This window comes from Drosophila mauritiana, chromosome 3L (assembly GCF_004382145.1).
Source record: "Drosophila mauritiana strain mau12 chromosome 3L, ASM438214v1, whole genome shotgun sequence".
Classification (NCBI taxonomy): domain Eukaryota; kingdom Metazoa; phylum Arthropoda; class Insecta; order Diptera; family Drosophilidae; genus Drosophila; species Drosophila mauritiana.
The window spans coordinates 5,709,059-5,736,406 of record NC_046669.1 but is presented as its reverse complement, the minus strand read 5'-3'; the positions used below and the strand labels follow the sequence as shown (position 1 = coordinate 5,736,406).

Below are 27,348 nucleotides of genomic sequence, written 5' to 3'. Positions count from 1 at the left end.
AAGTTAATTGAGCAAACAACGCTCGCAGGAATCGCAGGACTCGCAGGATCCGCTGCCATAAAAGTTGTGCAGCGGTCCAACTAAAAAGTCAGGCGCTGCGGCTTACAACTATTAATTATGCGGCCCAAAGTTATGACAGCAGAAAACAGCCGCAGAACTCGAGTAGCGAAACTAAAAACTGCCAACTGCCAGCGAGCGAAGGGAAGCGCACATCATAAATTACGGCCAGGACACGGCCATGGATTGCAAGGATGTGCCCAGCTCCAGCTCCAGCTCCAACTCCTGGATATATATGTATGTGCGGTAAGCCGCCGCCTGTCTTTTGGCCATGGCAAACAGCTTCCATGCATCCAAAAATATTCGAAAATTTCAATGGACCAGGAGGTGGAGCTGGAGCTGCAGCTGGATCCTCCTGGCACAAAGGTATCCTGCCACGGCACAAAATGGCCACCGCAGAGCGCACAAAAAGTGTCATGGCGCATGAAAAACTTCCTGCAACGGCAGTGGCTTGGCCAAAAGGCCTTCAGCCTTCAGCCAGTCCTGTCCTGTCCGTGGCCAAAACAATGGCTGAGCTCCTCCGCAGTTTCGGCAAATGAAAGTCGCATTGTCAGGCTCAATGTTTCCGGCCGGCTCATGGATGTCCTCGCACCGAGTTCCAGCCTCATCCCCATCCTCATCCTCGTGCTCATTCTTGTTCGCAAGCTCTCCAGCTCTTCAGTCTGAGTCTCCGTTCCCTGGCTGTGGATGTGGCCTGAAACAAAGCGCATCCGTTTGGCGAAAATTGAAATGACAAAGTTCAAAGTTTAAGCGGCTTGGCTGTCAGTTTTTCAGGGGCTCTTATAGTGCCGCGTTCAGTGCACAGAGAATATATCCAAACTTTCTGCTAAGATTCCTTCGATTGTTCAGATCAAGTTTTCTATCAATTTGTGTGGCAATTTATGTTAAACTCAAGATTAGTATTTCTATTTTCAACGATTAAAGCTTGCAATTGTTTTGAACAATTTTTGTTTAGTTCATTGTAACTCGTATGCTCTCCAACTTGCCTTAATTTTTCTCCGTGTGGCAGGGAATTAAGTGGCCCAAACCACAGGGCTAATCAGAAGGCAAACACTCAAACCCCATCGATTGCACTGGGTGCTGTGGAAATTAAAAACGACCGGGAGCAAGTGGAAATTAAATTGCCTGCAGTTAAAAAACACTTTGCCCAGCCACCAGTCGCAGTACCAACAATGTAATAAAAGTCATCTCCTGACACGCCCACTCCACACGCCCCGTCGGCGATGTTCCCAATCCCGGCAGCTCCAGCACGGCATTTGCATACTTTTAAGCGCAGATGAGCAGAAATCACTCATACGCACGGGGGGCCATTAAAGGGGGGTTGACGATGGGGCGGAGCCAAGGCCCACGGCTCACGGTTCAGGCTCAATCCAGCTGTCGGATTTTCTTGCTCCCGCTATTATGACGGTATTTGCATTGTGTTTAAACGTATTTGAACACGATTTTCAGTCAAGGGGATTGGATGAGTTGGCTAAGTTGGGGGAAACCGAAATGAGCAGGCAATTTATTTACGGTCAAATTGCGAGGTTAGGCAAGGCAAACAAAGCGGCGCAGGTCGCTGCGCAATGGGATCCACCCGGATCTGCCGTTGTGGGCGTAAAAATGTGATAAATATGAAATGTGATTATGGCTGCTATTATGTAGCACCCAGCCAGGATGATGATGAGGCTTATTATGGAGTTGCCTTCGTTCTGGCGAATCTGCGGTTGCCCTCGGCGTCGTTTTGAGTGAGTGGCTGCCATGGAACTGTCTGTCTTGCCATCCTGGATGTGGTGGCCTCCTCGGGTAAATGAAATGGGGAAATGTGATTTTGACGATGTGTTCGCTTTACGGCAATGGAAGTTCATATGGGTGGCGCTTGTTTGTTTTCGAGGGCGTCGGAAGTTGTAATTGTTTTTTAAAGGAAGCTTGAGTTGCTCATTGGGGAAATGCAGGAAATAAATCAAGACGAGTGACTATAAACGGGATATCTAGGAATGGGCGGTAAAATAAAACTTGAATTGTCTTCAACTTTTTTTCCTCTGCCGGGGTTTTGCGAAAAAGAGCTGAGCTAGTCAGTTGGGTTCATAGATGTCTGCGAAAATCAACACAATAATCTTGGTATCATGAAAATTATTTCCATAGGTATTAGAAACTTAAATGAGAAATGATCCATATTACTTCCATATCTATATTATTGATTATAAGCTTTAATCTTAAGCGTTGCTCCTTACAGTGCTGTTTAGGCTTACCACCTTGTACCCCAAGTCCTTTTATCTCTTCACCCTAATGCTCCACACCAATTTGCTTACATTAACTTTCCCAGCAATTGTTTTCCATCCCCCACTCTAGCCATGTGAAAGAAGCTAGGAAAATGTCTTTATCAAGTGCCAAGCAGCGAACACAAAGCCATATAATGCTAATCCCATCATGGGAACAATGAGCAGAGCGGATCGGAGCAGAGCGTTTGCCGTTTAGCGATGCCATCAATTGATACATCAGTCGATAAGGCAGGAAGACGTCCTGTGTGAATCCTGGCTGGCTGCTTGGCTTCTGTGGCACGGGGCTAACAGGATTTGGCCACGCTAAATCAACGCAATTCGATGTGGCTCATTTGAGTGCAGCAACGAGCCAAGAAAATCGCTGGGGGAGCAGCCACCACCCGAGGAATTCGTTGCGCTTTGTAGGAATTTGCTACGCTACAAATTCGAGGCTCATGGGAACTGAATTCCGGAGGGTTGGCAAGTGTGGAAATATTGAAATTCGAATTACATTTTTGCCAAAAACTGCACTAGTACTCCGCGATGATGGGTTATCCTGGAAGCTCGTCGTATTCGTCGCGCCGTCTGAACGAACGACTGCCTTTTGGGCGCAGGACAACCCCGAAGTATCCTTTCATCTTGTTACCATTTCGGTTCCCAGCTCATTAGCGTCGGCGTCGCAGTTTTTGTGGCCGCATCTAATTGCTGCATGCGGCCAAAATGAATCCTACTGAATCGCAACTACAGGATTCACTGCCTCACTGCACTAACAAGTTGAACATATTCTTCGCTCTACTAACATGGCGTATGTTACTTTTGGTACCCGCGAAAATCTGGTGCTTTTTCTGGTCCTGGGACCCTATGTTTTCGCTCTACCTCACAATCGAAATAATGGGTTGTCCGGCCAGGAATTCAAAGAACTCCATATGCTGCCAAATCAAGATATCTTCTCTTTCTAAAAACCCTGGGATTCTTTTTTCAAAAATTAATTTAATTTTAAGCCCGGTAGTCTTTTGGGATTTCTTAATATAAGCTCACAAAAAGATATTCCTTCGAAAGAATAGACAACTCGTTGGATTTTGTTTAAGCTTTTTAAAAATATTGATTGCAATAATTCTTAAGTTTATACCCCTCGTTTGCTTAATTAAAACTTGATTCATTTTCATAACATGATTTTAAAATACTTCAAAACTAAAGAGAATCGCAATAACCACTCTTGAGCTCAACAACCCAGATCCCCTTAACCCAAAATTTAATTAATAATACGTCATGATTATTGAATTGGCATAACAATTAGATTTTTATTGAAACATTCAGCCACACATTGAATGCTAATATAAGCATATTTGCAACTTAACCGTAATATCTTACAATGATGAAACTGAAGATCCTTTCGTGTCCTTCGATATGAAAGATAATTAATTGAGATACAGGGAGATCCAGTTACATGTTTAAGATACAAATTGCACTACATTTAAAGCTAAGGGGAAATTAAATCGGAGCGTGGGGGAAATTAAAGTTAATATCACAATCGAAAATGGGCATTATGGGCTAAACCAACGGGTTTTGTTTTTTGGGAGTTGACTTGATGACTTAAAAATATCCGAAGAAATGCTTTGATCATTTGGGCATGCCACCCATTCGGCGACCTGGCGGTGTGCCGCCGACCACATTGATTATCTCGTTGTCACCGGCAGAGGAGGATGAGTCCTCCAACTGCGGCTGGTGATCACTGGCCTTGTCCTGGTGGGCGGTCATGTGTCGCGTTAGATGGTGTCGCTCCCTGAAAGTCTCCTGGCAGACGGGACATCGGAGTTTCTCCTCCCGCTTGCGTCGATTCGGATCGCAGGCCACCTCGCTTTTGTGATGGGATCGCATGTGATACACCAGATCACTGGTCATCCGGAAACTTATGTTGCACTTGGCGCACACATTCTGAGCGGTCAGAGTAAAAGTGGATGCCAATGTGGGTGGAATCAACGTGGAGAGAATGGCTGCTGCTGCGGGATTCTGGAGAGGTTGGGATACCGCAAATGGATGTGGTGGCGGAGCAAATCCGGGATAGGCATGCAGGAACTCCGACGGTGGACCCGGTGGTGAGTTTGCCTGCATAGAAGGTCCTCCACCATTGGGATTTCCCGGTCCCGGTGGACGCGTGTACAACAACTGCTGCTTGAGGCGCTGCTGTGCTTGCAGAGCCTGCATGGGATTTACCGCCTGGAAGGCTCCGTTGAACTGATACTCCGGTCGGAAATTGTGGTACACAATGGGATTTGCTGGCAGGGGATTGGGATTTTGGCCACCGCTATTGGTTCTCGGTGGAGGTGTAACCAATGGTGGACTTATCGAGTGACAGCTCAGCTGATCGGGACTCAATGGTGGAGCTCCCACATCCACCGGTGACTCCAAACGTGAAGTTGTCGATGGTGAGGATGATGAAGTGGACAGCGACGAGGAGGCCACCTTGGTAAAAGCGCTGCGCATGGGCGGTGGTGGTGAAGAAGTTGACGGAGCCTCGGGAGAATCCACCAGGGGTATGACCACACTGGGATCATCATAAACCCGCGGCGAACGGATGCTGATCTGTGGATACCGCTGGCGTGCCTCCAACAGACTGATGTACTCCAGTGCCGCCGGCGAAGGTGGCTGCGAAGAGGCTCCTCGGGGAGACAAATCTGTGGGATAGTGGCTCATCTGCTGCTGCTGTTGCTGCTGTTGGTGGTGATGATGGTGCAGTGCCTCCTGGAGGCGAGCCTGCTTCTCGGCCTGCTTTTGCTTGATCCGCTCATCGGGCATCATGAGGAAGGCCACATCAAAGGCGCGTTTAAGAGTGGTCTTTCCACCGGCTGGCGATGTGGGTGTCTCATTGTTGTTATTGTGATTAGTGGTTTGATTCTGCTGCGGCGACTGTTGCGGTGATGTAGAGATCCTAAGCTCGGCGTGCTGAGGCGGCGTGGTGCGACGCTGGCCAGGATTCGCGTGCGACGGCATGCTATCCATGAGCAGATTCATTTTCACTTCAATACACTTTTCGACTTTCACTTGGCTCTGGTGGGGACTTTGTGTCTTTGGTTCTATGTAGTTCCTTGCGATTCGAAATTCCAGTTTCGACTGCTGGCCGCCCGCAATCTGTTCCTCTTTAAGTACCCGCTGCCACAACCACCGCGTCCAGTTGGAATTCTCGTATTCTCATATTGTCCCATTCAATTGGGAAAAAGCAACTCTCCGCACTCGCGGCACTTGGCCCATCTGTCCTGATTCTGCTCGGAGTCTGTTCAGATTCAGGTCCTGCAGAGAGCACCACCCTTATGTTCCTGTTCTTGCTCTTTCACTCCCGCTTGTCCTCTCTTTTTCCAGCGGTCTTCCCTCTCTTTCTCTGGCCCACTCTCCGTCTCTCCAGCGTTCCATCTGCTTTGCCAGTTGGCGAACATATTCTGTGGTTTTATTGTGCGAGTCCTGGCCAGGACGACTCCTGGTTGGCTGGCATCCACGGACAGGTTGGCTTGCTCGAAAACCTTGTTGTGCTGTATGTGATGCATTGGTACTATGGGCTTCACATTCATGTCCCTTAATGTTGGGTTTTTATTTTATTTCAAAAACCTAATTTATTAAGCTTAAAACAAGGGACATCTAAATGAAAAGTTACTCTTGTTTATTCAAAAGAGTTGAAAATCTTAAAGTAGTTGCTATCAATCAATTTACTTAAGCACTTAAAGTTCATCAAGTGAAGTTTTTAAAATATTTTCCATTTTTTGCCTAGTTTCAATTTAATTTTTTGCCGAAACATTTTATTTATCTGCATGAATTTTCCAAAAAATTTCCCAGTTTCGCCCACTGTGCACTCATCTCTTTCCGAAAGGAGGCGGTGCTTGATCCTGACCGCTCTCTCTCGCTGGTGCTCTCTCTCTTACGCTTTGCCTCTCACACCCACCCCGAAAATATGGCAGGACCTGCCCTCTCTGTCTGGCTCTATGCCCGTCTCTGTCGGCGGTGATGTCCTTGTTGCAAGTGTTTCCGAACAGGTTGTTTTTGTCGATTTTTTAGCAGCGCCAGCGAGATTGTGTGAATATGTGGCCATGTTCTGTGCTGCTGTATTTGTTGCGTTTGTTGCTGTTGGCTTGGATTTTGAGTATATGCTGCGCGTAGCTTTTACATATTGCCAAACACAACCACACATACATGCTCACGAATTGGGGTTCCCCCGTTTTGTAGGCGACTGTTGAGCGTCGAAATCTTTCAACGTACCGAAATATTTATTTGTCAGTTAAGTTGGCGCTATGTGGAAAAAGTGGCAAATGCCCAGTAAATATGCACATGCAACAATAGCAAATTGTGCAATGCCTTCCGTTCGTTTTCCGTCTCGTTCTGATCCCCGTTTATTTCCCTTTTTTGTCCGGCTAGACCCTAGGTCCTGGCAGACCGGATGCGAGGATGTGGCCATTGCCAGGACAAAATATGTGTCTGTTATGGTCAGTCGTGAACAAGGCTTGCAGCTATGGGGTGTATGTATATTTTATTTAAATTTTCGACTCTTTTGTTGCACTTTTTGTTTGCAAGCCATGTGGCTGCAGCAGCGGCAATTTAATGTTTGCATATTTTCAGGTGCTAATTGTTCCACTTGCCATATGAGTTGCATTTTTAATTAATATTTATAGCCACCAGCCGAGTGTGCGTGCGTGTGTGTGTATGGGTGCGATTGAGTATCTGTGAGCTGTAGCCTATAATTCGCATGGCCGCCATGTTGGCTGTCGACGAAATTAATATTAAACACATGATTGCCTTCCAACATGGCCATTTCATTAAAAATATTGTTTAGTTTGTATTTAATTAATTGCCGATCGAACAATCCTGATGGGATATTAAATTGATAAATAAAATTGGATGTTCAAATGTGTGATGCAGCTAATGCTTAAAGTTGATGGAAAATCATTTTAAAATATATAAGAATTAATTGGCTTACCATAGCCTATTAAATGATGCAGTCTGAGTAAGTTAATCTATATCCTATTGTGACCAGATATCTTATCTTACATCAGACCAATTTCCTCAATATATTACGTATTGTCACATCTCACCAGAAATTACCCCCATTTCAATTGGACTCTCTCACATATGTGACACGTGTGCACAATTGAAGTCAAGTGAAAATCCCGAACACATTTTCAGTCCATTGGAGTAAATATTTTCTGCGGAAACTAATGAAAATCTCCGATATACAAATCGAGCACAAAATTTCCACTAAACCCAAAGGCTTATCTACCCCTGCTGATCTCGCTCTATTGCTAACTAGAAGATTTTGGCTTGTCACTGAGCCAGGGGATGGAACTTTAGGTGGGTTGGTTGTTTGGTTTAGCGCCTGTCGATACATCAAACTGCCAAGTGACAAAGTGATTCCCCCGTTGTCAGGCCGAGACAAAGCGCAAAAAGGCGTGAAATTGCCTTTGTGTGATTAAGTCGAGACCGGAGGAAATGCGAGCAAAAGCGAGGAAATCTCCCAGGAAGCAAATTAAAAACTAAGATGGCAATCTCTCGACTCAAGTTTAGACACAGCTACGTGCTCCTTATGCCCGGCCATGGCATCCTCGCCGGGTTTCAATTATCCCTGGTAAGATAGCAAAATGTAAATGCTAATTGCTTCAAGTTTAGCGCAAAACTGGCTACGTTTATTCCGGAGACAGCAGACACCTTTTCCGTGGAGATTGTGGCCTCGCTTGATGTTAATGTGCTGCCTGTCTCCCGTAATCTTTGTGTTTTGTGTGGAAATCCTGGAGGAAACAGCTTCTTGCTGCCTGGAGATCTAAGCGCACTGAGTGCACAGAAAAGTAAAATGGTTGAACTTCTGCAGGTTAACTTCCAATTCCCAACAAAAAGAAACACATAATATTGTAATTTGTAACCATGAGGGTTGTTTAGCAAATTACGTCTGTACCTTTAATTGTGTTTTATAACATATTCAAATTATATTCAGATATTATTTCATAGTGTTAAACAGATAGCATCGGGTATCATATAAACGGGTTTGAAGATTTGATATGCGATAAGTTTTATCATAATCTTTAAAGCTTTTTGTTCAGTGCATTATGTTGTGCTGGCGCAGTGGAAGTTTCCATCGAGTTTTACCATACAGATTGCATCCTGCAAGAATCCTGCACTTGCCAACCCTCAGGACTCGCAGTGTCCCCAGAGTACGGAGTAAACTAAAACTCGAGTCCTGTTCCGGATCCAATCAAGTGCTTTTCGCGCATTAAATAAAAATTCGAATTGGATTTCATGTGAGCAGGACGAGAACCTAATTGTATGAGGGTTGGAGGAATTTGTTCCTTGGAGGGCTGGAACTGGAGTATTTTGGAGGGTAGTTGTCAGCTTCGACAGCCCCTGTTGCTGTTTGTTTAAATACCGTGAATAACATGTGGTTTTTTCGAAGCATATGGCAAGGACTTTGTCACTATTAAGGTGCCTTCTGGCCCTGGCTCGTCCTCCAGTTTGCCAAATCCTCCAATTAGACTGTCATTCATTTAAACGGATTAAAAATGCGCGAACGAGGGTCGCACTCTTCGTTCTAACAAGGCCCGAGGGTCAGTGGTGGTGGTGGTGGATCTTGTGGTTGCTCCCAGTTTAGTCTTAGTCGGATTAGAGCCCTTGTTTTGGTTAACAAATCGGCTGATGACGATGTCTATTCCGATTCCGATTCCAGCCCTGTTTGCTGTGCGTCGAGTTGGTCCAATCAGTTCGAGACGCACATTCGCCTGCAATCAAATCAAGCCACAAAAACATTTTCTGCTGTCATATGCAAAACGCGAACGATGCCACAAATGCACCTGAATGGGTGGATTATGGTTGCCTGGGACTTTATCTAAAATGCTTACGCTTGAGAAGCTTTCAATCGAATGCGGCATAAATATTTATGTGCCCCGATGTGGCAATATTTTCCGCAGCTGAAACTCACAATTCGAACTCGTAGGACACAAACGGAACTCGCAACAGTTGCCAAGTGTTGCACGTGGTTGCTGGATAGCCATAATGTCAAGAGCTCTTCAAGTGGACCAGAAGAGTCGTCAGCAAGCCGGAACAGGAACACCCACTTTAGACTCTCGAACTTTACAGGGTATATTCGAGAACTTTATGTCACTATATTATAATTATATATAAGTTTTAAAATTTTATATGTTTTTTGTTTTATTTACTTTTTGTGAAACATATTTTTGTAAACATGTAGAAGCTTAAGAAAGTCAAGGTAGCCAAGAAATAAAATGCATATTTTTATTCTTATTTGGATTTCTTAAATATTTATGTAAATATTGTATGGTTTCATATTTTGTTCCCATTCTATTTTAATAACTCTTAAGGGGAATTTCATCTTCGGTCCTTAAAATTCCAGTACCACTTGTATAACATATTCATAAGAAAAACATGCAACATTTGGCAGATTCTACGGCTTGGGTCGGATGTGCAGCGTATGCTCAGCGAAGTTGCACAAATGAAGCGACCACCAAGTCACCACCGGCGAACACCGTCATTACCACCAGTTGCCACCATCTCGGAGTATGGAGTACGGAGTACGAGGTAACCCTCATCCACATACAACTGGATGGGATGACCCGCATTTAAAGTTGCTCAATACGTTTTCTGGTGCCATAAATTGTGACCCTGCCCAGCAAACTGAACCTGTTTCTCTGTCTGTCTGTCCAAGTGACAGGGCGGAATCGGGTTGCTAAATCAGATCTAATCAGCTCGGAATGCAGAGTGCTCGGTGGTTCTGGTGCGGCACAGTTCCAATTGCCGGAAGAACCACTGTGAGCGGTTCGAAAACGATGAAAACTACCCTTTAATTGAAGGGTCGCTAGTTATGCGCTGGGCAGCAATGAAATCACACTCGCGCTGAGCAAACATCTGTGCGATTTCGACAATGGTAACAAGGACTCTCCGAGGTCCTTCGAAGTCCCAGCCCCCGTTCGTCGTTTAAAAAGTGTTTAGTTTATGGTCCATTTATGGCTTTGTTAACTCGCCGAACGGTGCACTCCCAATCGCAACCACTCCTTCCTCTCGAAATCCCGCACATTCGCAACCCCGTCCGGACGACACCTTACGTTTTTCGACGTTTACGATCTGTCCGGGGCGTTTGTCCGGGGGGTTCTCCGTCTGCCTTTAATTATGCTGAAAACCACAAAATGCTGTTAGTGCAGCATTTTTCGTTTCCAATTTGATAAAAATGCTGACATATGCGCGTAGAAATGCGCTGCGCCGCGGGATTCTCGAGTTCCCAAGTTGCGATTTACGAGGTTTCCCGGTTTCCAGTTCCCCCGAGTGTCCTTCGCTCTTTGACTCTCTGATTGGAACTGGTCCATAGTTGGGCGATAACCATCGCCGCCGGCTGGTGCCGCACAGCCCGACAGACTGACAAGTGAGTTGTCGATCTAATGTGGCATCAGCATATGCTGGTCCCTTTGGGCTTAGATACCCATCCAGCCGTGCTTCGATCAGTTGCGGTTGCCGCTAAATTCCCAATTGACTTTGCTTTAGATTGATCTATGCCATGCATTTGAATCTGCGACGAGTTGGAATGCCATTAATATGATAGGAATCTTTGAAAGATCTTCATTTAGATCAGCTAGCTTGAAACCTTAAATATATATATGTACATAGGTTAAGTGGATAAATATAGTTCAAAAGAATTTTAAGTATGGTGTTTTACGACTGAGTCTAAACAGATCATAGATAAACTTAGACTAACACCCATATATGTATATTTATAATTGTCTCTGCAAGCTAGGAAACTGGTTTTAACTTATTAACAATAGATGTTAAGTCTAGAATAGCCATAGTATATGCTTTTTTCAATTTCTTTAAGTTACTGACTGAATTTTTGTAGGCCTCCTCAATGCTTTTCTTCCTTTCCATCTATAATTTTTGTGCTCATCGAATTTTCATAACATTAGTTTTCCCTGCCGCCAATTCGACTGCATTATCATATGTAATGACTTCGTTTCTTTGATTTCGCTTGCCTGCGCTTCTAGTTCAAACACTTTGAACAAATATTTTACTTTGCTCAGCTTTTTTTTTATTATTGTATTTGGCCCGTACCCAACCAAATACCTACCTTCAATTTGCTGTTGATTTTCAAAATCGAATCTTGAATTAATCATGCGGAATAAATTTACTCTACATTTACTTTTGAAGTCTGCCTTAAACGAGAAGTAATTGTGGAAAGAAGTAAGAGGAATAAGAATGGTATCCATTCGCGATATTTCCGCTGCGGCTAATTGAATTAAAATTGCGATTTCATTTTCAGCGATTGCTTCATGCGTATAAATAATATTCCTATTCCAATTCCAATCGCATCGAAAAACCAAAATCGAATGCGAAAACAGCGAAATTTATGACAGGCAGGCAAGATTTACGCTTGTGGCTTCAGTTTCAGTCGGAGAGTTCAATAACTTTTCGGGGTGGATTAGAGCATAATTCCATTGTCATGGTAATTTATGAGCTTAGTTCCCATTGTTGTCGCTGTTCGAGCCGATGCTGTTGTTGTTGTCATTGTTGTTGTTGCAACTCATCCAGCTTTGCAGATTTTTGCAACATTAGCGCGGAATTATGGCATCCATTACGAAGGATTCTCCCATATGTGCTTGGGTCCTATAAAAGCATTCGAACATTCCTCATATGTCGAAATGTTGACGCTGCAAATGGGCATTGGCAATTACGTTAAGCGTTTCGCCAAATCTTCTTTTAAAAGTCCTTTTAAACTGGGTCACACTTTTCAATTTTCAATTGAGTGCTAAGTGGTTGATTCGTTTTTGGTAGCGGACCATTGCTGTCTGCTTAGTGGTTACTGATTACATATGCGCATATTTTAATAGACCACAGTTTTCCCACATGGGGTTGGTTGCAAGTAAGTAGGGGTAAGTAAGGGCAAGAGAAGAGTTTAATTTCTGGTGAAGATCTAATGAACAAATGAGTAGAGGAGGTACTAGCTTAGATTTTATTGTGCATGCTTACTTCACATTCCTATTCTTATAAATATATGGCCGAAAACAGTTGATACTACTAGTTATGGTTATAATTATTTATAAAGTGTTCTTTCACAGCCGATCTGTTGGTTTTTCTGTTACCACATCCCACAATTTGATCTACAATTAAAGCTCCACCGTTTAGCTGCTTAAACTTAGCAGTTATGCGCTTCCGTACGAAGTCCACCACATCCTGGGCTTCCAGTTGGGTACCCGGTTTCTTGACCACCGATGCTGCTGCCTCATCTCCATTTACTGGATCCCAAATGCCAAACACACAAGCCTCGATCACATTCGGCATTTCGGCGATGACATTCTCAATCTCACTGGGATAATACATTATGTTCTGATACTTCAGCATATCCTTTAGGCGATCGATAACAAATAGATATCCATCCTCATCCACATAGCCCAGGTCCCCTGTGTGAATCCAGTTCTCAGAGTCTTGAATTTTCCTGGTTTCATCGGGATTTTGGTAGTAACCCAACCATTTTTGACCATTGTTGAAGCATATCTCTCCCACGACATTGGGTCCTTGAGCTTCACCCTGCTCGTCTAATATCTTAATTTGTATGCCCCTAATCGGACGTCCCACTGAATTGGGTTTCTCATCGAAATTTACGTTAACGCTGCCCGCACTGTTGAGCTCAGTTAGGCCGTAGCAAAAATTTAGGCAATCGTGGCTAAGATGGCTGCGAACTTTACGCTGAACTTCCAGAGAACAGCTTGATCCTCCAAAAAACACGTATTTTAATGAAGATAGGTCAGCCGATTGGAACTCTGGGCTGTTGGCAAACATGGCTAGGTAGGAGCTACTTAAAAGCACCATCGATATCTTATACTTTCCAATGGCTCGACATAATAGCCCAGGATTAAAGTCACAGTCCGCAATAATACTAGTGGTACTGAACACACCAGAGATGATGGCCATCAAAAGACCCGAGAACCAGTCCAGGGTGCTCGACGTATACTGAATAGTGGAGTTATTAATTGCCCTGAAGTGTAGTTGTTTAAGAAAATGTAATAAAAGTATTTAACTATATTTACATGTAGTCCACAATGATCTTGTGACTATTGCTGATGGTAACTGCCTTTGGAAAGCCGGAGGTGCCGGAAGAACTGAGAATGGCCAGAGTGTGATCGATGCCATCTTTGAGACGAACTGGTTGAAAGTTCTGCATCACTGGAGTGGTCAGAACATCCTGGATCCTCACTGATCCCCTCGGATGATTTCGCATGGTGACTATCGTTACCTGGAGGTCCTTGGTGGCCGACTTAACCTTTTCATACTCATCACCATCGCAGAAAATCAAACGGGGTTTCGTGAGTCCAAAAAGTTTGGCGATGCATGCCTCTTCGTAGGCATTGTGAAGGGCGTGGAAGGGGGTTCCGTTGAAGAAACATGCATATGCCACAGCTGATAAGTGAGTCGTGTGTCTGCCCATGACCCCCACTATATCAGTTTGCCCCAAGCCCATATTCCTCATATAACTTGCCACTCGCATCGCATTCATATGAAGTTCTTCACGGGTCAGTACGGTGTCCTCCGTGATCGAGATCTGAGGATTCATAGCAAATGCATAAATTTCTCTGATATCGAGAGAAGGGAAACCTACCTGGGCAATGAGCTTCGGATGGTTTACCATTTCCCCAAAGACAATCTCTCCGATGGACAAATCTGGCGAGAATAAACTCTGTGCTTTACGACCACTCCAGATCTTGAGTTTATCATCATAAGTGCACGTCGCGTTCAACAGCTTTTGCTTTACTTCCATTTCACTCATTATAAAATAAATCCTGAATAGATCAGTAGTTATTAAGTAAATTATACGATTATAACCCCTCGTATCAACTATGCTATTTTATAACATACTAACGGCAGATCAGCTGTATTAACCATTTTGTAATCGATATATTTCGGTATTATTTTACTCAGCGAATAAGAAAAAATGCGTTATATGGCGAACCTCTAAAAAAGCTTACGATAAATACAACAAATTCAAATACAAATACAAATACAATACAAATACAAATGCAACAGCATAAACATTACAATAATTAAATATTAAAAACTAATTTTTGTCCATAATTCTTAAAAACTCTGCTTTTGTGGACGCTCTGTTTGGTTTTCTATTGCCACTCTGAATAATGTGATCCACAATTAAAGCTCCTCCATTCAACTGCTTAAATTTGGCAGGTATACGCTTCCTTACATACTCCACCACATCCTGGGCCTCCAGTTGGGTTCCTGGTTTCTTGACCACTGAAGCGGCTGCCTTATCTCCATTAACTGGATCCCAAATGCCAAAGACACAAGCCTCCACAACATTTGGCATTTCGGCGATGACACTTTCAATCTCGCTGGGGTAATACATAATGGTCTGATACTTGAGCATATCCTTCAAGCGATCTATTATGAACAGATATCCATCCTCGTCCATGTAGCCCAGGTCTCCGGTGTGAAACCAGTTCCCCGAGTCCTGCATCTTCTTCGTTTCTTCCGCATTCTTGTAGTAACCAGACCACTTTTGACCATTATTAAAGCATATCTCGCCCACGACATTGGGTCCCTGTGCTTCCCCCAGCTCGTTGACTATCTTAATTTGAATACCTCTAACAGGACGACCCACTGAATTGGGTTTCTCATCGAAGTTGAAGTTTAGGCATCCGGTGCTGTTCAACTCGGTTAGTGTATAACTGAAATTTACACAATCGTTGCTTAGACGGCTGCGAATTTTGTTCTGGGCTTCCAGTGAGCAGTTTGATCCGCCGTAAAAGAAATACTTCACGGATGATAGGTCCGCCGCATAGAATTCCGGGCAATTGGACAGCATCGCCAATTGCGAGGAACTTACGAACACCATCGATATTTTGTACTTCTCAATTAGGCCACAAAAATTGGCAGGATCAAAGTCACAGTCTTCTATTATACTAGTCAAGCTAAACACGGCTGCATTGATGGTCATCGTGATGCCTGATGCCCAATCTAAGGTGTTTGGGTTATACTGAATAATCGAGCTATCCACGGGTCTGAAAAGAATAAATTAGATGGGTGTATAAAATTAAGGTAGTAATATTTACAGAAAACTCCCAATAATCTGGTGACTATTGCTAATGGTGACTGCCTTTGGAAGGCCGGAGGTTCCCGAAGAGCTAAGAATGGCCAGTAGTTGATCAGTGCCGTCTTTCAGACGCACTGGCCGGAAGTTCGTCTCCACGGGAGTGGTTAAAATATCCTGGATTCTCAGTGTTCCTACCGGGTGATTACGCATGGTTACTATTTGTGCCTGAAGGCCTTTGGTGGCTGCTTGAACTTTCTCAAACTCATCTCCATCACAGAAGATTAAGCGTGGCTTGGTTATTCCGAACAGTCTCTCGATGGCAGATTGTTCGTATTCGGTGTGTAGAGCATGATAAGGAGTTCCATTAAAGAAACATGCATAGGCCAGAGCAGTCAAGTGGGTGGTCAACCTACCAATGACTCCCACAAAGTCACCTTGTTCCAGGCCCAGTTTACGCATATAACTTGCCACCTTCATCGCATTTGTATGAATATCTTTCCAGGTCAGCTCAGTGTCTTCTGTAACTGAAATCTAAAGGTTTTGTTTCGATGAATATAAATATTGCTTGTGGCAAATTTGTTAAATACCTGGGCAGTGAGCATAGGATTGCGCTCCATTTGTTGAAAGATAATCTCTCCGATGGACAAATCTGGGGAGAATAAACTGCGCTTTTCGCCACCACTCCAGATCTTTAAGTTTTCATCATAGGTGTTTCTTGTCTTAAAGGGCGATTTTCCCGCTTGCAATTCACCCATTTTGTATATTACGTTAAGAATTAAAATGGAGGCTTATAATTTCTATATCTTTCTTTGCATCTAAGTTCTTTGATGCTTACGCAATACCATAAAAACGAAAGTGATAGGCGTAGGATCTCGAATTTAAAGCTTCAAGTAGGGTCTCACCATTATCAACTAACATGTTATATCGATATTTCACTAAGATATGAAAAATGTACTAAAAGTTTTGTTCATAAGTGAATTTATTTCATCTACCAATCAATTATTTCCTCACTGTTGCCATACTAATCATATTTAGTATTTATGTTTACTTAAGCAATGATTAATTGCCAAGACTGTTTTCATGACCGCTGATAATCCGATTTTGAGATTGCATCCCATAGCAAAATACTCAACAAGATGTCGAAAAGTGTTTCAGCAAATGGTCAACTGGGCCAGCTGGAATCTCCACCACCACCAACAACAATAAGATTATGATAATGGGCAGCCGTCAAAGAGAGGATTATGGGTTTGGGAAAACAAGTGGATTAAGGGGTTGACAATTGGGGGAATGTGCTGTCAGGAATTTGGCTTTTGCGTTTTGCATTTGTTTTTACGATTATGACCGACATGGATGGATCGGAATCGAAATCGTTCAGTTCTGCTCTGTCCCATTATGATGCGCTATTTTGAGTGAGCCTGTCCCCCGCAAACAAAGCGAACTAATAAGTAAAATGTGTTTTTCAAACATTGATTTCGGCCAGTGCGTGGTGGGTGGTGTTTTGGATAACACATACACCCCCTTTTCGAGTCGACAACATTTGTCATACGGCCAAGACAGCCTCAACAGTTGTTGGCGATTATCATTTTGACAGTTGCTTCTCGCTTCGCTTTTGTTTCAGTTCCCTTGGCTGCGTTTTGGGCCTTGATTTATGCATTTTTAAGCGGTTCACTTATTGTTTCTGCGCACAAATATGGCCAAGTATCTCGGTATCTGCGAGATACAAAGCCCTGGGCAGCCCTTGCCGCGTAATTTGTTGATTTATTGCAAGGCTGCCACTGCAGGCATCTTCATTAAGAAGCACTAGCTTCCGTTTTTTATCCGGCCACGCCCGCCGTCTTGCAGCGCCCATGATTCGCTTTCATTATCATTATCCTGGCGGCATTGTCCTTAGCCTCGTTTGTCATGCTCGGTGCGTCTGCTTAAGTTTTCGCACGCTCCAACGCCTCGGCTTCCTTGGCGCAGCCTTCAAGATGTGAAATTGAATTGAAAACGTGCTGAAGCGTTAAATGCTCTTGTGTCAACTGCTCCCAATCCCCCGAACCTCCTCGCCCCCAAATGTCCTTCTGTCCATCACATTTCGTCCTGTGTGTGTTTGTGTGGCGACATATGAGAATTTGTAACCTCAGCACAAGCTGGTCCGAAGTTGCGGCTGCGTCGGCCGTTCTCCGCTCGCCCCCAAAAAGTTGCCGCCCAAGTGGCAAGTGGCAAGTAAGCGGCCCATAATTAATTCTAAATTGCATCCGCAAAGGATTGCCAAGTTTCGCTGGTAAAACTTATCGTACCTTCTGCAGAGCGTGTGGCTTAAGGGATTGCCGAAAATCTGCTTATCTCTTTAAGGGATACGTTATTGTTCAGGAGCAAGAAAATGTTTACCCAATTGTTTATTGTAATTTATTTTTGATCATAAAAAGTCTTTTCTTTATATAAATAGCTTAAAAGTATGCTACATAATTTCGTTTTAATAAGTTCCATATTTGGCCGCTAATGATGATGGCGTTATTCTATTTTGTACTAAAAACATATCGGCGACATCTAGCGAGCATTGTATGAACTTGCAGCCGATACGATACGCCATCTGCTGGTCGGGCTGAGTTTCATAGCTATTAAACTATGTCAGTCAGAAACGTCTACAACAAATATATGAAGGCAAGTCTGTAGTCTAGCTGTCTAATGAGTCTTTCTAGAGCGCTGGTGGTTGCGGTTCGATCCCAACTTTGGTCAGCACTTTTAGTTCTATTTTTGTTTATTTTGTTTTTAAAATAAAATATTTTTTTATTATTAACATCATTTATATAAATTCATATATGGACATATGGACTCTAAAAAAGTCTAAGATTAGTTTGTGACTACTCTTAAAAAACTAACAATAAATTAAAATCTCCGAAAAGATTCCTAAGCTTTCTGCTCCCCCTACATATAATAGTATTGTTTTCGGTTCTGCGCCAGCTGCAAGAAACTTCAAACATACATATACATATGGATATCAACCTGTCTTTATGGCAACTTGGGTGTTTATGTTGCTGGCGGGAAGGGAAAATGTCGCCAAAGGATGGGGACACGGGCCACGGGACTGGGACAAGGCGACAGGAAACAAATAGACAAAATGCAAACTTTATTTTTAGTAGTTTTTGGCGCCGCGGTTCCTGTAAGTTGGCTAGAAATACGCAGTCCATCGCACAAACGCAGCATCGCCTGTTATCCTTGCGGATGATAATGATAATGATGATGATGATGATGATGTTGTATCCTTGCCGCGCCGGGCGACAGTTTCAGTGATTTTTCTCTGCACTTTGGCTATGCTGGCATTTTTATGTGGCTGGAAAGAATGGATGGCATGGCTAAATGGAAGTGTCTTGGCGAAATATTTGCATCTGCCTCGATGGACAAATTTGCGTATTTATGAAAAGAACAGATTGAAATTGTGCCCCTGCCATCGTCGCCTTGTATCTTTGTCACTTGTCGTGTTCTTGTCGCTTTCAAATTGAATTTTCAGTGTACTTTGTGGCGCAATTAAAGCGGTCACATTGCTTACTTGCTGCTCTTCTTTACGAGCTGTCCTGTAAATATGCAGTGAATATACTTGGCTCACAGCCAGCCAGGCGACGATGTCCTGCGAATTGTCCTTTGGCTGCCCGCCACTGGTCACTGCGCCATGACCGCCGGTCTTCACTCTTCGAATGCGAATTGCAAAAGCCTGTCAACGGCTCGCTGAATAGATTGCATTGTCTGCCAAGTTATAGATGCAGTGAAATGTCCTTTTGCGTGCTGCGTGGGTGCGGTCCTTGCACCGATTTTTCACCAGTATAACATGTCTTTGGAGTTCACTGACTTGGAAAATGAGCAGCGACACGTCGGCCTCAGATAGGTAAATGTGGTTTTACAAGCAAGTTACTTCATAAGAATGCATGGGAAATTGATTCAGTAATGCAGTAATATATTGCAAGCAATCAAGTAGATAACTTACTAAAGAATTATGCTTATAGTGAAATACAGGCTCATATTAAATACGTCTTAATTTCTCTAAGCTTCCCTTTTCCATATTCAGATTAATCACTCCCCTTAAACAATTTGACAAACAACCTGCCTGTCCAAATTTGTAAAAAACCCATGACCGCCCCACTGACCAGCTCTCGTATTCCCTTAACCCGGCCAAAAGTAATATCGAGTATATACCTTTCATCTGTGAAGGCATCGCGATGCCGCCTCCTGCCCCCTGTCCCCAGCCTCCTGCCCATCAAGTGGGCGTGCCCTGGGCGGGCCATAAACAACCTCTCACGGCCTCTGCTCCGCGTCGGTTCCCAGTAAGCAACAATCCGCGGCTAATCGCCAGGCTACTACTACTTGAAGAAGCTGCCGCCGCGGATGGCTGGCTGGCTTGGCTGATGCTGATGCTGATGGTGATGATGGTCGGAAACAAAGTCAGAGGTTAAGCACGTGCGCATCACTGTGGGCATAGGGCACCGAGCACTGGGCATCGGGCATCCTGGCCATCATCTGAGTTCGGCTTGGGCCCGGTTTCTTGGTTCCTTGGCTTCTTGGCTTCTTGGCTCCTTGGCTGCTTGGATGCCTGAGCGTTACCGCCTCCTCTCGCTGCTTTATGAGCTGCTCCTTCTCGTTCGTTTTGGCTCCGCTTTGGGCCAATTATAACCTTGGCCTGCTGCCGCCATATCTCACATTTTTTAGTACGTGGCCGGGTCGGCAATGATGAAGATGATCATTTCTTTTGCTCTTGCTCTTGCCCTGGCTCTTTGGCCGGGGTACATATCTGTCTGGTTGGGGCCGAAAAAGCGTTGGCCTGGCGCTTGGCAAAATTTATAAACGCGCACAGCGAACACCTCGCCACACGTTGGGGCGTCTCTACTTCGATGTTGGCCCTCCTTTAACCCGCTTGCCCCCAACTTCGCGGCTTCTTGGCCAACTCAACGACCTGGTAATTTATGATTAATGTTGGGCAGTCGCTGTCGTCGAAGATGTTGCTGTTGCTGTTGTTGTTGCCCTTATTGTTATTGCTTTTTTGGGGCAAAATCGGAGCGTACCATTTTGGGCAACCCTCCTGTTGTGTCTTATTACGATTGGGCGATTGGCATGCCAGAAAGTTACTTGTATGCAAGTCAACACTTTGAAAAAAGGAGCGAAAAATATCCTTTCGGCCATAAAATATTGTTTATATGAAATTTATTGTAACAATCGAATTTGGTGGGGAATATGCATTCTTGGAATACGATTTTAATGCGAAAAAATTGGCTCTTTAGTAAAGTTAATATACCAGAAACTTTTTCAGTGCAAGATATCATTTAAATTATAGGGAGCTTCCCCCTTTTTAGGTAGGCGTTATTGGGTAAATGTAGTTTCCAGTGTATTTGTGGGCGGCAGGAGCAGCTACCCAGAGGTGAACTCATGTCAACGCTTGGCTGAGTTCGCCGGCCATTTCAGTTGTATTTCTTTTACCATTTTTTTTTTTTTTGGTTTTAACAGGCCGGGGTGGGATGAATAAAATGCACTTCCTGCTGGCGGCCACGTCGGTGCCGAGGAGCTTAATTAAAGAGCGGCGGTGCTCATTTGACTGGGCCCGAGAGGCTTCCTGGAAATCAAAGAAACAAACTCGCTAAATATTTCAGTTAACGCTTTGGTGGTCTTGGCCTATAATTTGCTGCTGTTGCTGCTTCTGCTGCTGCTGGATAGACATCATTCGCATCTGATGCCGACGCTGACGGGTTTTGTATAAACAAGTCGAAGTCAGCTCTCAATCATAAATGAATCATGCGCAAATTATATGGCCAAGACTGGACGGCGGACCGATCTGATCTGGAGTCCGAACGATGGATATATTGGGACCGAGGGACAGATGGCAGGACACGCAGATCGCAGCTTGCAGCTTTTGCTGGCGCTGCTTAATAAACAATCATCAGCAACAACAACATTGGCAGTGGGATCAAGTTGAAGTTGAAGTTGAAGATGAAGATGAGTGGTTGGTTAACAACAACGCCAACGCCAACGGACGCGTCGGTCGGCCATGTGATAATGATGATTTCACAACCAATTAAGCGTTGAAAGCCAAACACCGCCAGCAGAAATTTGAGGTTAATCCTTTAGCTGCTGCAATTTTCGGGGCCAGCGAAACGTGAGCAGCACCAAGGCACTGGCACACCATGGAACACCGGCCACAACTACACACCGATGAAGATCTGAGATGGCGATGGCGATGGAGATGGCGTTGATGTTGATGCAGGCGGCTTCAATCAGCAGAAACTGCGGCGTCTGTCGGCTTGTTAAGTGGAGTGTTGGAGTTTGTCGGGTCGGCAAACGCCACGGGAAATTATGGTGGCCAAACTTCCCAGACCGCAACTAATTTAACCAAAGTGCGAATTGGAGGAGTCGTCGTCGTCGTCGTCGCAATCGGAATCGCAGCGAGTTGTTGCACAGTCGCATTCGCAGTTGGAGCTGATGTTGAGCCGAAAGCGAAGCGAAATGGCCAGAAAAACCAAAAACAGACCGCAACAAAGCAGCCGCGAGTCTGAGGATGTGGATGTGGATGTGAATGTGGGACCTGGGATCTGAGACCTAAAACTCGGTACGGACCACCCCTTGCTCCCCGATCTTGTTAGGAGGCCCTGAGAATTATGAGCGTCTGCCCAAGCTGCGAATTTGTGAAGCGTGATGAGCGCATGGCTATGGGATCTGGGATCTGGTGTGGTATCTGGGATCCCAGCTGGAAGGGCCGTATCACAGCCAGGCTATACTGTATGTGCAACACGCGATCTTCACGTTGGCCAGCAAACAGGCAGCACTTGAAATTAACTCATAAAATATACATTATCATAGTTGAAACCGCGACTCTTGCTGTGACTGCCGCCTGTGCGGACTGTTTTATGTTGTGTCTGCCTGCAGTCTGGTTATAAGTCTGCAGATCTGGATGGGATCTACTTGGATCGACTGGTGGCTGTTAGCTGTTAGCTGCGAGCATGTCGTGTTCTAGTCTGCCTTTTTGGCGCATTCGTGTGGCACCTGTCGCTGCCACCGCTGATTGGCCCCGGCCAGCACCGATCATCATCAGCTGGTGGTACTGGTACAACTACCTACTACCTTGCCAATTGCCTTAACAGATTTGTGTGCAATTAGCCAGGCAGTCGCCATGGGAGCACCACATCTACTGCCCAGGGAGCGGGCACAGGGGGAAGGAAACGGAGTTGGGGCGGACGGAGACTTGGAACTCGGCAAATGACATGCCGGCCAAGTGCAGTCGAGCATAATGGCAAATAAAGATCGGGCGGACCGATAGTTCAGCCAGGCGGTGCCCATAAACTTGCAACTGATTTTGACGCCCCAAAAGAGGAATCCCGGGAACAGGGGCAACATGAAATGGAGAGTAACTCCAGGCAGGGGGAGTTGAAAGTAGGAGTCGTAGGAATTTTATTAACTCGTACTCGCTGAATGCTCAATTTTCAATTTAAAGTTGCCCAGTAAAGTAATTAAATCTTGCAAAGAATATACAAACTTTAATTACAATACTTTTTATAGTTATTTTTTAGTTTATGCATCGTTAAGGATTAGTGAATCTTGATTTTAAGTCAAACAAAGAGTTTGCATCAATTTTGTAGCATACTTTTCAGAAATTGATCTTCATATAATCTTTCTAGATAAATTGGCATAACATGTGGATTTGCATTGGAGTCTTGCCCCTTTCCATTTATGTGGGGACTGTGGGAACCTGAACAAATTTGGCTGGCACCGCCATGCCTTTTGTTTTCCTCCCCCGACGACAGTCGTCCTTTTCGCTCACGTCTACGTGTAGCGCACTTATGCACAATTATGGCTTTATTGTCTAAACTTGGGCACATCTATTTAAAGCCATGCTCGGCGGCAGCAGCCAACTGCGATCGCATCCATAGAGCGTTTCATTTTCGGTTTGGCCTTTAATGCGCCGCCATCGCCGCCTGGCCGCTCCTCCAGCTCCTCGTCCTCCTGCCCGCCCACCAGGCACCATGCAATTCGTCCGTCTGTGTTGGCTTCATTGTTTTCTTGGCGGCCCTTCGTCATCGTCAGCAGCTCCAGTCGGCACACTGAGAAGAAATGCTATTATAAATCTAACCTTAAAACTTACCACATAATTGATTAAAGAAAAATGTCTCTTAAAAATTTTTGGAACAATAATAAACTTTATTTAAATGGATTCTATGCAGACCTTACTATTCTTAGCTGAATTTTAAATTATCTTTGTGCTTGCTTGAAACATTAGTTGGTAAAAGTAATTCTATACATATCATAGTACATATTTCAGATCCCAATTTAATGTGGTAAAATGTTCCATTTCAAATTTTAGTTTCAAATTTTATTCCCAGTGCAGTCTGCTTCCCAAGGCTTCGTTGTTTCGGCTGTGACTGTTTCTGCAAATGCTCCCAAGTTCCAAGCTGCAGCTCCCAGTGGCAACTTCCAAGCGGCGACTCCGACTCCCGGACGAATTAACTTGTTTTGGTATAAACGGCGGCTATTTTGTAAGTTCATAAAGGATAAATTGCCAATTTTGGGATTTGAACTGGCCAACGTTTTGCGTGTCTGTCCCTGGCGCGTCTCTCCCCCATTACCATTCCCATAGCCATAGCCATAGCCATACCCATGCCCAGGACCCAAGACCATCCCAATACTCATACCCATACCCATATCCATCCCATCATTGGGCCTGCCCCATTCGTCGGTGCTATATTGAGTTTTCAATCTTTTGTTGACTTGATGTGGCCACCGATCGACTGGCAGTCGGAGTTCGAGTACGAGTACGATCAGTCCGTGTTTGCGTGGAGTCTTCAGGGAAAACTGGCAGCCAACCTTGAGTTGCTTATTTAAGGCAGTTCGTCAATTTCAGCCGTCTGAGCCCGAGTCTGAATCTGAGTTTTAGCCCGACTGCAGAGACAATGGCCGGGCCGAAAGCCCAGCAAATCGCTAGCCACTGTGGCGGGGCAGTCTGTCCGGGACTGTGGCGGCGCAAAATGAAACAAAACCAATTAAAAATGTTTCGTTGCACCCAAAAACGAAGATTCGCTGGCCCGTCGGTAGGAGGGGGTTTTGAAGGCGGCGGGAGGTGCAGCAGGGTGAAGCTTATGCACTGAGGAAAATTGAGACGTTTGGGGTGGATTTCTGAATACAAGGAAGGGTCTGGCCGTTGAAATCCAATAATTTTTCCGAAAGTACTTAAGAATATTAATATTTATGAAGATTTCCAAATTCAAGAAAGTTGTTTTCCATTTCGTTATATCGTCAGTACTTCAGTACTTCATTGGTTTCCGGAGCATTTCTAAATTTCTTCTAATCCCAAGTTTTTCTCTCAGTGCGCGACTGTTGCTGTGACTGTGACTGGGACTGCGCTGGTGGCACTGCCAGAGGAGTATCTGTTTCTGTGGCCACTGAGCGCCACTGGGTGAGTTCTACGTGAAGTGGCCACTGCTGTTGATTGTCTTGCAGATATGCAAGTTCAGGAGGCAAGCTCGGGAGGAGTGGCAGGGCAGGGCAACGGGAGGTGGGGAAGGGATGGGAAAGGGGTGGTGGCTCAACGCCGGCGCACTACCTACACGGTGGCAGGCTAACAAAAAGCGACAACAACTACATTTTTTGGTCTCAGCCTGCTGGGGCAGCAACACACACCGCACACACACACACACACACACCACGTAAGAGACATTCTTCGGGGTCTCAGGTCTTCATTTTTAATGAAATTCTTAACAAGGCGCACAAAATGCAGCGACGTCGACGTCGACCGCACCGCGTTGTCCAACTAACTAACCAAATCGCAGTCGCAGCAAGTTAAGTGAAGTGACCGCCCGCCTGCCCCTTTTTGGGGCACAAAGGATGGAGGCTGCGCGCTGGAAGCTAAGAAACTGAAAACTGGAAGCTTGGGGAGCTGCAATTGGGTCCGCAACGCGCATCCATGAGAAGGCGACCGCACACCGCGATTTTGGCCAACGCCGCCGCCGCCGCCGCTGCTCTCATTGGAATTCATTAAAAATTCAGCAGTGTGTGTGAGTCGTCTGCCCAAAAAGCCGGTTAAAAGCCATGGCCCAGCAGCATCCGAGAACAGCACGAGAAATACAAAAAAAAAAAAAACATTGTCCATGGAATGAGAGCAGTTCGAAAAATTTACGAAATTAGTTCACAAGCTGGCGAGGATCGGGGGCGAACGGGGAGCTGGCTAACTTGGAGGCCCAGAGCATACCAGCGCCACTTTAATTTAGTCATCAGGTGATTTTTCGCGAGCTTCAAGTGAAATCTTTAACGTGACGTTGGAGATTGTTATGTGATCTTGGTTGCGAGCCTTTCTTCCCAGCAAAGGGGATCCAGGGAAAGGAATCGGGAATCCGAGGATCCGGGGCTCCGAAGCAGTGGACACCGGGACAGGGTCTGAATAGTCAGCGCGTGTGTGGGCAATTGGGCTCCCAGCTTGACTGTGTGGCTGATTTGCCTGGGCGATCGAGGGAAAGAGAAATGAAACTCGAGTTCTTACTTCAATACATATATGTATGTGTATATATAAAGACAATGACTTGAAGAATTTCGAGCGATTTAACGAGATTTTCTCACAGCTTCAACATATAATAGCATAGATTATCATTCTGAAAATGGAATTCTATAACATTGATTGATATCATTAAACAAATTCGAAGTTTACATTAATGTTACAATTATTTCCATTTAAATGGACTGCGTTCACTTTTTTCTAATCTGAATAATCGCAACACAATTATTCAAATTCCGCACTTTATATCTCCCGTTTTTCTGCTCAGTCAATACATTCTCGAATTTAGACTTACCGAATCGCTCAATAATTGCACTGGCATTCGACAAATTCAAATAATTTCCAAGACAAACGTCAGAATCAGTTTATAACCCGTACGATCTTGAAGCCTATGGCCAAGTTGGCGACATTTCTTGAGCCAGAATCCAGATGCCAAAGAGAGCTGGCTAGTAATGGAGGACGCCGTGCAGTCTAGAGCGTAATAACAAAGCCAGGCGACGAACTGCATCACGATGTACTCATCCCCATACCCATACCCATACCCAACCCCATCCTCATACCAGTTCCATATTCCGCTGCCGGCTGTCTGGCATTTCAGTGGCTGAGTTTGCCAAGCTCCCGAGCTCCTGACTTCCTTGGGCCGCGAATGCTTATCAACAAATACCGCAGACAGATATTTAGCCAAGTCAAGACGAGGCTTCCAGGCCTGTCAGCTTGACTAGGCAGGCAGGCACTGGTACTGAAATATTCCACCATAACAAGTTATTTACTATGACGAGCTTTGATTGGATCGAATTGGCCGCGGCAGCTATGTACGTACTTACACAGGGCTGCCAGCCTTCCTCAAGGACGGGAAAATATTGTGAACTATTTGATTTAGGAAATGCATGGCAAAAACCAGTAGCCGACAGCTGCAATTTCAATAAAGCAACTCGCGCTGCGAACAGGTGGCAATCGGTCATGCAACTTGTGGCTCGAAGACTCGGCCGGCCAATCAGCCAAAGGCACCATCATTGCCGGCCACGTTTAATGACAAGATCAAGCTCAGTTCACTCCACTCCACTCCACTTCACTTCACTACACTTGGTATTGCTCCAAAGCCCCACACCCAAGGCTAAGCTAGAGAGTAGGATGCAGAGTCGCGAAAGTGTGCAGCAAATGTTTCCGATGTTGCTGGTGTTGCAGTTGCTGCTGTTGCTGCTATTGCTGCTATTGCTGCTGCTGCTGATGATGATGACGATCGTAAAGTAAAGTAAAGTAAAGTAGAAACAAAAACCAGCTTCGTTGGGGCAGCAAACAGCCAAGATCTCTCACCTGTTGTTGCCCGAATCGCCGGCTAGCTGGCTGGCTTGTTGATGTTGCTGCTGGTGGTGGTAATGTTGCCATTGCTGCTTCCACCGATGTTGCTGCCTCCGTGAGTCTGGATCTAGGAGACCACCGTCTTTGTTGTGCCCGTGGTCGACGCAGTGTCTGGGAAGTCG

At 44.9% G+C, this 27,348-nt stretch overlaps 4 protein-coding genes across 5 annotated transcripts in view; 1 reads left to right on the top strand and 3 right to left on the bottom strand.

Moving 5' to 3' along the window:
• LOC117141399 (DNA polymerase epsilon subunit 2) overlaps positions 1-27,348 on the top strand; it is a 78,976-nt gene that overhangs the window by 9,701 nt on the left and 41,927 nt on the right. Inside the window, exon 3 of one of the 2 annotated variants that reach the window (XM_033304818.1) lies at positions 8,992-9,435. The exons of the other annotated variant lie outside the window; for it this stretch is intronic. The gene's annotated coding sequence lies outside the window, so the exon portion shown is untranslated. Of the gene's footprint in view, positions 1-8,991; positions 9,436-27,348 lie in introns of those variants that run through there. 2 annotated transcript variants of the gene reach the window in all.
• LOC117141401 (B-cell lymphoma/leukemia 11B) lies at positions 3,527-5,401 on the bottom strand. The gene has a single exon (XM_033304823.1). The coding sequence runs from the start codon at positions 5,307-5,309 to the stop codon at positions 3,918-3,920; it is 1,392 nt and encodes a 463-aa protein (XP_033160714.1). The 5' UTR covers positions 5,310-5,401; the 3' UTR covers positions 3,527-3,917.
• On the bottom strand, positions 12,254-14,181 carry LOC117141398 (luciferin 4-monooxygenase). The gene is made up of 3 exons (XM_033304817.1): positions 13,921-14,181; positions 13,352-13,863; positions 12,254-13,299 (listed from the first exon to the last, which is right to left on the bottom strand). Exons 1-3 carry the CDS (start codon positions 14,086-14,088, stop codon positions 12,342-12,344), a joined length of 1,638 nt encoding a protein of 545 aa, XP_033160708.1. The 5' UTR covers positions 14,089-14,181; the 3' UTR covers positions 12,254-12,341.
• Positions 14,193-16,215, bottom strand: LOC117141397 (4-coumarate--CoA ligase 1). Its single transcript, XM_033304816.1, has 3 exons — positions 15,954-16,215; positions 15,386-15,897; positions 14,193-15,334 (listed from the first exon to the last, which is right to left on the bottom strand). Exons 1-3 carry the CDS (start codon positions 16,119-16,121, stop codon positions 14,377-14,379), a joined length of 1,638 nt encoding a protein of 545 aa, XP_033160707.1. The 5' UTR covers positions 16,122-16,215; the 3' UTR covers positions 14,193-14,376.

What these genes read in the sequence shown, in the direction of transcription:
- LOC117141401 (XM_033304823.1), bottom strand. Translation starts at nt 5,309, where the DNA reads ATGAATCTGCTCATGGATAGCATGCCGTCGCACGCGAATCCTGGCCAG.
- LOC117141398 (XM_033304817.1), bottom strand. Translation starts at nt 14,088, where the DNA reads ATGAGTGAAATGGAAGTAAAGCAAAAGCTGTTGAACGCGACGTGCACT. An exon ending in ATCCGAAGCTCATTGCCCAG is followed by an intron (nt 13,864 to 13,920) that starts GTAGGTTTCCCT and finishes ATGAATCCTCAG; the next exon opens with ATCTCGATCACGGAGGACAC. An exon ending in AAGATCATTGTGGACTACAT is followed by an intron (nt 13,300 to 13,351) that starts GTAAATATAGTT and finishes ACTACACTTCAG; the next exon opens with GGCAATTAATAACTCCACTA.
- LOC117141397 (XM_033304816.1), bottom strand. Translation starts at nt 16,121, where the DNA reads ATGGGTGAATTGCAAGCGGGAAAATCGCCCTTTAAGACAAGAAACACC. An exon ending in ATCCTATGCTCACTGCCCAG is followed by an intron (nt 15,898 to 15,953) that starts GTATTTAACAAA and finishes CAAAACCTTTAG; the next exon opens with ATTTCAGTTACAGAAGACAC. An exon ending in CAGATTATTGGGAGTTTTCT is followed by an intron (nt 15,335 to 15,385) that starts GTAAATATTACT and finishes TATTCTTTTCAG; the next exon opens with ACCCGTGGATAGCTCGATTA.